This window comes from Halictus rubicundus, chromosome 10 (genome assembly GCF_050948215.1).
Source record: "Halictus rubicundus isolate RS-2024b chromosome 10, iyHalRubi1_principal, whole genome shotgun sequence".
NCBI classification, from domain to species: Eukaryota; Metazoa; Arthropoda; class Insecta; order Hymenoptera; family Halictidae; genus Halictus; species Halictus rubicundus.
In genome coordinates this window covers 11,940,120-11,949,580 of record NC_135158.1, presented here as the reverse complement: position 1 = coordinate 11,949,580, position 9,461 = coordinate 11,940,120, and the positions used below count along the sequence as shown (strand labels likewise).

Here is a 9,461-nt window from a genome sequence, read left to right as displayed (position 1 = left end):
ATCGGGGGGCCTCGCTACTCTGACGCCTGCGGTGAATCGAATCGTTTACTTTGAATGATTTTAACTTTGAGGAAAACTAATATTTTTCGCTGGCATAATTTTTGTTTAAATCTTGAAACTTTGATGAATGTGCCAACAAAGTTTCAAATCGATACGTTCAGTGGTTTTGCTTTAAAACGTCGGCGAATAATAAAATACCACATTGTTTAAAAAATCACTATATTCATGGATACAATTATTATTTTAATCTAATTCAAAATCATTATCTTTATCAATCGTCGTTTTTTTATTTTAAACATTTACCGTTCCCTGGCTTTCTCTATTAATTATCTTCTTCTTTAATTAAATCGAACGGCTCCGCTACTCTAATTCCTGCGGTAAACCGAATCGTTTACTTCGAACAATTGTAACTTCGATGAAAGTTAATATTTTTCAGTGGAATAAATTTTGTTAGAATCTCGGAAGTTTCATGAATCTGTTGGTGAAGCTACAAATTGATGTATCCATTAGTTTTGCTTTAAAAAATTGGCAAGAATGGAGAAGACGGTTCCTTTTCCGGACCACTATGACCGTGGATAAAATCCTTATGTTCACAAATAAACGATTCGCTTATATTCCTTAGACATTGATAAATATATCAAAAAAGTTCGAATTCGATAAAATAGCCGGAGTAAATGAAAAACATTTAATTGTCTATAAAACTCCGTTGTAAGTCACTGGAATGTAAATCTGCACTGTTAATTAGCACAGATTAATTGGTGATGCCTTATAAACCACGCCTCCAGCATATTTTTCTGCTCCTCTCTATACGTATCCAACTACAAATCAAGTACCGATTACCTTGATCCAGCGTCAACACCACGGTCTCCGATCTGGAAAGACTAATCTCATTGTCTCGGTACACAACATCCGAATTTTATTCTTTCTTTTCGCGCTTAACAATAAAGAGTAGAGCTCCGTTATAGCTGGAGCGTCAAGAAGTGGCGGAAACCGATGACCATTCGTAGAAATTCGGCCTTACATTGTAAACGAAACGTTTCCGTCGTCGTAATTAGAAACAATGAGGCGTCAATTAATTTGCCTCGCGGACACGTGACGAGCCAGCTTCCCCTTAATCGTCTAATACATTTTTCTGAGCTCGGAACGCGTACACGATTTATGCAGGTTGCGTTCGCATCGAGAGACACGCGCTCGTTATACATACATTCGTTATACATTGATCGCATCGCGTCGAGAAATACTAATTATCTTGCACGCACGCGGCGCAAGGTCTCCTCGCGTAGAGTATCGCAGTTTTAAATGTCGCTGCCGTTCACTCCTCGTCGCGGGAGACGGTGTACTTGCTGTAATCTAGTCCGCTGCCACTCAAGTTTCTCTCCGTCCATTCATCGAATTTCTGGGACAGCTCCTGGGACATGTGGTTCTTCCAATCGCCGACCTTGCCCTTCCTGATGAACTTGTTGTCCTCGGGAACGTCCTTCTGCGGCATAATGTTCTCCAGATTGGTCGCCGGGTTCGCTGCCATCTTGGAGAACTCCAGGTGCTCGCAGAGTCCCTTGATCTGCTCCTCTGAGACCGTCTTTCCCAGGAATTTCGCAGTCCGTCTGATCGCTTCCGCTTGGTTCTAAGAACAGATCACCGGTTTGAAGGACACCTGTCGCTATGTGTCAGCGATCTTTCCGCGAACAATTTTCATACCTTTTTCATCTCCTCGTAAGTTAGGAACAACAGGTTGTCGTTGTCCCTCATCGACCAAAACTTCAACACGTGCTCCCAATACGGGCCCATCGGTGCTTTAACAGAGACAATAACGTCGATAGATCAAATCGATAGGTTGAGGAGATGCAGAGGCAAATTAATTCGTAGCTTTTCTTTCTTAAATCTGATGATTAAGAGAAACACAAAACAGTGTAAATGTTAGAAGCGTTTAAGCGTCGAAGTTCTTAAACTCTTTTAATCTTTCTACTGTTTGAAGTCGCATCCACTCATTTTTGTGATAAACGCATAAAATCCGCAGATCGTCAACCACGAGGCTTGCACTCACCATTGTCTGTCAGGAACAATTCTGCGAAGTCGTCGAAGCTACAAGTCATGTTGTGGAACGTCTTACAATAGTAATAAAAGCTGACGCAGGTGTCTTTCGGGTTCCTTGAGACGTAGATGATCTGAAAACAACCGTGTGAGTATGCAATCGCACTTTTTTCTTGTCCTATTGATCGCACAGACCTTCGGCTTTTTCTCGTGGATCTGTCGCGGCAAAAGATCGGCGGGAAGATGGGACTTAACGTATCTTGTTCGAGGCATGTCCTCTACGTTCTTCACCGAGTCGCCTAACTTCGCGAACAACTCGACGTAGTTCCCGGTGACCATTAGGCTCGATCCCCTAAACGAGCACTCTTTTTTAATAGTTCTTCGATCTATTCAGCTTCTGTGATAAGTTCGCTGTAGCCATCGCTATCGTTCGAGTTTGCAACGTTTCAGAACGTTTATTTTCGACAGCTAAATTGCGCGATTATCGGCAAGTCGGATACTTACTCGAGCAGAGGATTTCTCAGGATGATCGTGGTTTCTGATTTCTGATAGTCAAAATTGTTCCCGATGCACCAGACCATTTCCTGCGCCCAGTGGCTGCCTGCGATACATAAAAGATAACGTACAAAAGATTAGTAAGTACTTCAATGGTTTGTTATTTATGATAAAAACCATTTGCGATCCAGTGGCGCCTCAGAATCGCCATTGGAGCGCGAAGGGTTAATATAGGAAGAACGAGCGTCATCAGATCACAGAGTTGGATTTCTAATCGCACAGTTTTCTACTAAGCGTAAGCAGATGTACAGTTTCCGGTTTACCAGTTCGTGGATAGGACACCATCCAAACGTCATCCTCGTAGACCTCCATGTCCCTGATTCTGCTCCCATAGAAGGCGAAATGGGGAGGCAGAACACAATTGCCAGGTTGCACCCTGAAGAAGCTGGGCTTCGCACCGAAGATTTTATCCAATTTTGCTCCTATGTCTCCGTCGATCGTGGAAAGTGTGATCTGCTGCTTCTCCACTGGAATAATTCGGAATTAGAATCGAAACAACAGGGTCGTTCGTCGAGCAAACGATTACGCACTTGGAAAGATTGATACGACCGACTGTTCAGGATCTTTTCCGAATATGGAGGAGATGTTCACGCGGCTGCAGTTTCCGTAGAAATGATCAGCAGCATTTTCTCTCGGCAATAGTGTCGCCCGAGCTCCTTCTTTCTTTTTTTTCCCCCGTCGGTTGAAACAACTTTCGATTCGAGAATTGCAGGTACTGCGCATCAGCTCTAATCTTATCGCATCCGAAGTTATACACGCGAAATAGAGAACATCATCACGTTCGTCGCATTGCAACGTGCGATTCCCTGTCCGAACATGCTATTCAAAGAACAATAAAGCGAACAGAATCGTTCGTTCGATTCAAATGCTTTGCATCCTGATCTTATTTACTTTCTCGCTCGGTGAGAGATTTCACTTCTGGAGAAAGTCGTTGCGTTCTAAGAAATCAACCGATACGAATACTTATATCTCCGTCGGGGATCACGTGGAACACTTAGGTTTGAAAATTAGTAGAATGGTTGTTAGCTCGTGCGGAGGTAAAAGAATTTTCGAAATCGATAATTGGGTCAGCCCGCCTGAAATTTTAAATTGTAGAGGTGGAAAATACGGTTTCTAATCGCATAATTTATCAGTTGGTTATTGAAGAGATATGGTGGACGTAAAGTTCCATAAATTCCGTTGATCTGATTTTTGGAGGAGATTTTTATTATCGTTTTAGTTAGAACATTGAAGAGTGGAATATTGCTAAAACCGTAACTTAAATCTGAATTTACACTTAATTTAAATATTCTCTAATGGTTCAGAACGATAGAAAGATGAGAATAGAAGAAGAAGGCGCCAGGGAGGTTGAGGAGGATCCAGGAAGAAGAAATTGAAGAAAAATTAAAAAGAGGATTCTCTGATTGGTATCTAATTTCCAGCTCGGTAAAGCAATCGGTTTAATCAGGAGAGTCCACAAAGGTAAATAATCCATTAGAAGTAAAAAATCATTTATTTCCATTAGAACAGTTCCATTAAAACCAAACACGTCGCACTATAGGTACGTCGTATTTTTAAGAAGGTATTATAGTAATCGTGACTTGTGTGTGTGTGTGTGTGCATGTTGATAACACGTGATGTACGAGCTAATGAATGCAGCTACGATAAATAAACTAGCATTAAATACTCGATGATGAAACAAAACGCACGATCGATGACGCTAACATTCTGATTTTTTTCTTTTTTCTGTTCTACTAGATGACATTCCTCCCGCGTTTCTCGTGTAGGAACTAAACGATTACGCGATCGAAATCCTATCTTCTCAGTCAGCATGCCTTCGCATAGCGAGGAGGAAACATTAATCTCAACAGCTTATACCTAATTCTAAAGCAAACGAAAAAACACAGCCGTCAATCCTGCGAGCAACGACAGTTTTAACGTGACACCGTTGCTTCTCGAGAACGCGTCCACCACGTGGATTTTCCAGCCCATATTGGCGTGAGTGAAGGAATTATAGTAAACGGTGTCCGGCCATGTGGAGTTCGGCGTCACTTCCAAGACTCCACCCTCGCCTGTCGAACAAATCATTTTTACTTTCAGTGTTAATACATCTAAAGGGTTAAAAAAAAACAATCGCTTTTTACCTGGTTCACATTTGTGCAACAATGTCCTGTTGAAGTGCTTAAAAGTTGGAAAATCGTCGTCCAGTCTTCTGTCTCGCTTGTCGTGCTTGCTCAAACACAGTGGACCAACTAAAAGAAACATTCATCATCAGTGGACGGCGGATCGTTACCCAATATCAAAATTTCTTCGGTTAATTTTCAGAAAGGAAAACGTCACTGACCCGCAGTTGGCCTCGGCTGACCACGTCTGGTGAACTCAACACCGGCGAGTACTCTAATTCTGCTTTGTGCAGCTTCGCTCAATCTATCGTAGCCACCGCGAGGTTCGTCAGTGATGATCAATGGATGATACAAGTTGGGACTATGGGGATTATTTCCACCGTGGACGCGGAAGTTGTAGGTCAGTCCTCGACGAAGGTATAATTCAGGGACCAGTTGACCTTCGATGTACCAAGCTAGGCCTGTGGACGTTTGTCCTGTCATCCCTTGGTAGCCCTTCTTCCCTCCGGATGGACCAATGGTGGCCTTGAACGTCCTGATACTCCTGTCGAATATCTCCGCCTTCTCCCAGACCTCTCTAAAAAATGATCAATCAATTTTACTTCCGTTTTAGCCCTTTGCCCTTACACTGCCCCTTCTAAGAGAATATCATTGACTATAATTCGAGATAATTCCTACTAAATGTTTAATTATGACACAGAAATATTCTAGAGTAGATGAAACGTCCAAATTCTGAAGTCAAATTAGCTACGAGTGCAAACAGTTAAACTAGCTAGTCTTTAGGGAGCTAAACTAATTACATCAAGGTTTACATTTAGGCAAAAAGTTAATTAATCGCATACATTAAGGCCTCGTCATTTTCAGTGAAGTCCATACAGGTGTTGTCAGGTTCCTGACGAACGAGCTCCAGCTTGAGGTCGCCTTTGGGGTACTGATAATGGAAAGTAGGCTCCTTATTCTCATCCAACTTGCCCAGGGCCCAAATAACGTACACAGGTCGATCTGTAGGGTACTCTTTATCTCCTGCATCAGCTAAAATGAAAAAGATCCTAGTGCAATCTTTGCTTTCTAATTTTTTGATAGACAGTGCTCATCTTACAGGAATTTAGAGTGCGTCTGTAAGTGATGATGGTGATCCCATCTTCTCTGACAGCAGTGTACAGTTGATTGCTGTCCAAGCCACCGACGACTTCATCTCTGCAGACTCCTCTGTACTGTCCAAGAACCTTGCCACACTATTTCAGAAAGAATTATTTTAGCTGGAAATATTTTGTTGGTCTTTTGATAAACCGTACCGGAGCTTTCGCAGTGATGTTGTAATCAACCACGTATCCTCTGGTCCCGTCCATGTAAGCAACAACAACGTCTGCGCCTTCCATTTGGCTCGAGGTGTCTGAACCGGAGAGTCCAAAGGCCATGTACTCATCCTCGGCTGCAGATGAATTAGTATATCATTTAATCTTCAAACAGCCACGTTGCTACCCATTAAATAATTAACAGTAGACCGCGGATCTTTATACAAAATAAAAGCTTCATTCTTCCTTTCATAATTTTAAATCCGCAGTATAATTATCAGCAGAAATGTGAAGAGTCGTTTACTGAAGGGTTGATAGAAAATGGCAGTGAAACGGTTCTCACCAACTTGTCCAGCCAGTTGAACGGTAATTTGTGGTCCGAAGATCTCCCAGCCGACTTGAAACCGCTTGTGAAGCTGAATACAGTTCGGAAGGGTCTGCGTGTGCTTGACCACCTGTACTTTGTGTTACATTCAATGCTACCGTTCGCTTTAATCGCGGAGACAATAAGGAATCAAAAGAGTATGTTACTTTGACAAGCGACGGCGGCACGTTCAGGCCATCCGGAATGATCACGGAGCCATAATTCGACTTGCTCTTCACGTCGAACACGCTCAACCAGTCGATGCTGAAGACCGTCATGTCTCCCGGTAGCTGGATCACTATGTCCTCGCCGTTGTACGCGCGTATGGGATCTAGACTGATAAGGAGAATGTTTGAACAAACGCCACAAACCGCAATCTAATGATCACGAAGTGCACACTCACTAGCCATATTCGTCAGGAACTTTCGTTCCCTTGCTGGAAGGCTGAGGACCGAGTCCTACCCAGAAGTAGGTGTCTGTTCCTTGCCCGTCGTAGGTGAATTCGGGAATTTGTATGGTTTTGGAATCCACAATCACTATGGACTCTGAGGACACTCCGTGAGAGCGTTTTGTCAGCTGCGAGATCTTTTGCGGTGCTGGGGGGTCGAACTCTTCGGGGATGTAGACGTCGCCGAACGTGTTCTAATCGAGACAGACACACAAATTAAAAATTTTACGTACTGATGTTTGATGTCGCACGATTTAAATATTCCAATCGACATTTTTACGAAAGATCCAGTGTTGAACGCTGAAGAGGATTTACCTGGCTTCCCAGATCGTAGATAGCGAACCATTTTATGTCCGTCACTTTTTTATTGTCCGGCAAGGTGAGAGTGAAGTCCTTGTTGAAGTATCGATCCAGGATGTTCGTCCTGAAACAAAGACTCATTTAACATTCCAAGAAGTAAAGGCGTGATGAAGATAATTCGGAGGTTGAACTAACTTCCCCCACTCGTCGGGTACGATGAATCCCTGCGGGCCGGGTCGGTTCGATGCCCCGGCCCAGAAAAACGTGTCGGCCCCATTCCCATCGTAGCTGAAGGACGTCAAGAGCAGCGTGTACTCGTCGACAACGTAGACGTCACCGGACACCTGGTGATGGTACGCGTTCAGCTTACCGAGGTACTTGCCCCTGTACACCTCGTCATCGTCCGCGGAACCTGCTGATCGATCGATCCGTGACTCATGGATCCCGTGACGACGATCATTCATCGTTGGAAACTCGAAAGTTGGCACAGAGATGGTACAAAAATATGAAAGCTAGACCCACGTCCCAAATTGCCTCAATAATCGGTAGAAACTCAGTTCCTCTCAAGAAATTTCATTTTCAATCGTTCTTTTAGCCACTCGGCGGTCTTCGCGTTGGCCAACGAGGCTCCCAATATTCGCGAACAAATTGCACATTATGCCAACTCTCGAGCTTGTAAAGATATCGTTCAGAATTATCAGGGATCGTGCGACGACCGTGAAATCATGCGAGTTCTTTGTCTCGCTCCAGGGTCGGGAGAGAAAGATGAAAAAGAAACTGGCGCGGCGATCGTGAGAACTGGATTGCTACACTCTGAATGCGATTTTCACGCCAATAAAGACGCAAACTGATTTCCATGAATCGCTCGAGCTGTGCATTCGAAACATACAATACTCTTAGAATGTACTAAATATTCATTGTAATCGAATGGCCATTGCAATAGTTGCCAAACCGAGGACTCGACTAGATAAAAAAATGTACTATCTACGGAAAGAAAAATTGTGAATGCATTAAACAGAACGCCGTAGAAGTAAACTAGGCCGTGACTGCTATGGTCATTGCTCGAACAATGTCACCGTAAAAAAATTAGAGCACACTAATTGGGAGTACACAGTGCATCATAAAGTTCACAAAATACTTATTATATTCCTCTCGCTATAAAAGTTGGAGGAAATGATCAAACTAGAGCCAATTATTAATATTTACTGTTCACTGTTACTTCAAGGGTATATAAAGGAATGTATGAATCACTGTATGACACAAATCCCGGTCCAAAACAAGCGATCTTTGGCTCGAAAATTTCGGAAAACCGTCACGGCCACCGCTCACGCGTGGAGACTTCAACGCTGGGTTAGGAGAGATCGTTCGGCGCTGTCGTTCGACGTTGGATCATTATCGATCTGAGAATCATATTCTGTATTCGACATCGACACTTTGCTACTCTATTATACCTGCAATTATCTGGTATTATTACACGATTGTGTAATCCTAATCATTGTAATACTGTTCTTAAATCCTTTACATCTCTTTACAATTTAATATTGTAAAAAATGCAGAAAATTCGCAATTTGTTGGTCTGCGGATTTCCATGCAAGATAAAAATATCCCGCATCGATTACGAGAGCCAGGAGGCATAGAAACAATTAATTTTCCCTTGAATAATTTGACATCGATGTTCAACTATTTTAATCTTCCTAATCTTTAATCTGATTTTCTCGCAGATGCGAGCAAAAAAGCAAATGATCGCGGTTCTTCCCGACAGGGCACGGTCGCAGAAAGATCTATGAACTGTCTTCCAGTAGGTGGATCGTTGAAATCAAGCAGAACGAACGTACCGCAGTCAGAGAACAGCAGGCATGCCAGCACAGTGGCGAGAACGGTTGTTATCCATCGCCTCGTAACATCTGCCATCGCTTCATCTTCCTCGCGTCACCTCGACCTCTTCGAGAAGTATCTTCGTCGCGTCTCGTGCACGTTCCCCGTTCGTCCGGATGCAGTCCCCGCGTGCAGGCCCCCGAATTCCGATTAGAAAGTCGCCGGAGAGGATGCAACGTGAAGAATGCAACGTCGCGACTGCAATGGACGCGGGCCCGACTGGCTCTGAGCGGCTTCGGTCTTCTAGAAAGTCGCCTTGGCAGGGTCTTGAACGGTTAGTATACTGTTCCCCGGTTAGTATACCGTTCTCCGGCTGCCTTGGCACGTGTTCCTATCGTCGTCGAGGAGAAAGTGTGCGTGCTCGGATATAGGCGGTTCTCGATCGTGATCCACGAACCAGCCGCTGCCGGTGTCACTGGACTGCCGTCCTTCCCGTGGTCACTAACTTGGAATGCGTGCCAGGGAAGGAAGTCGACGAGTGACTAAGGGCC

The 9,461-nt window shown here is 43.8% G+C and overlaps 2 protein-coding genes and 1 long non-coding RNA gene across 3 annotated transcripts; 1 reads left to right on the top strand and 2 right to left on the bottom strand.

Moving 5' to 3' along the window:
- Nucleotides 1-2: 2 nt before the first annotated feature.
- St2 (Sulfotransferase 2) lies at nt 3-3,302 on the bottom strand. The gene is made up of 7 exons (XM_076795292.1): nt 3,117-3,302; nt 2,850-3,053; nt 2,536-2,632; nt 2,227-2,383; nt 2,045-2,165; nt 1,699-1,793; nt 3-1,624 (listed from the first exon to the last, which is right to left on the bottom strand). Coding segments are annotated over exons 1-7 (987 nt in total). The 5' UTR covers nt 3,118-3,302; the 3' UTR covers nt 3-1,312.
- Nucleotides 2,076-4,419, top strand: LOC143358283 (uncharacterized). Its single transcript, XR_013082939.1, has 4 exons — nt 2,076-2,183; nt 2,500-2,666; nt 3,784-4,047; nt 4,324-4,419. It is a non-coding gene; the product is annotated as an uncharacterized LOC143358283 (long non-coding RNA).
- Nucleotides 4,155-9,069, bottom strand: Knk (cytochrome and DOMON domain-containing protein knickkopf). Its single transcript, XM_076795291.1, has 12 exons — nt 8,931-9,069; nt 7,291-7,507; nt 7,111-7,219; nt 6,751-6,989; nt 6,515-6,683; nt 6,327-6,438; nt 5,984-6,120; nt 5,788-5,923; nt 5,531-5,720; nt 4,910-5,265; nt 4,710-4,817; nt 4,155-4,637 (listed from the first exon to the last, which is right to left on the bottom strand). Exons 1-12 carry the CDS (start codon nt 9,004-9,006, stop codon nt 4,450-4,452), a joined length of 2,037 nt encoding a protein of 678 aa, XP_076651406.1. The 5' UTR covers nt 9,007-9,069; the 3' UTR covers nt 4,155-4,449.
- Nucleotides 9,070-9,461: the final 392 nt, after the last annotated feature.

Bases quoted from the DNA above. Each gene is read 5' to 3' on its own strand.
- St2 (XM_076795292.1), bottom strand. The intron at 2,384-2,535 runs GTAAGTATCCGA...GTGCTCGTTTAG, and splicing joins CTGAGAAATCCTCTGCTCGA to GGGATCGAGCCTAATGGTCA. The intron at 1,625-1,698 runs GTATGAAAATTG...ATCTGTTCTTAG, and splicing joins CTTACGAGGAGATGAAAAAG to AACCAAGCGGAAGCGATCAG.
- Knk (XM_076795291.1), bottom strand. From the start codon at position 9,006: ATGGCAGATGTTACGAGGCGATGGATAACAACCGTTCTCGCCACTGTG. The intron at 7,220-7,290 runs GTTAGTTCAACC...TCTTTGTTTCAG, and splicing joins GTACCCGACGAGTGGGGGAA to GACGAACATCCTGGATCGAT. The intron at 5,924-5,983 runs GTACGGTTTATC...TTTCTGAAATAG, and splicing joins ACATCACTGCGAAAGCTCCG to TGTGGCAAGGTTCTTGGACA.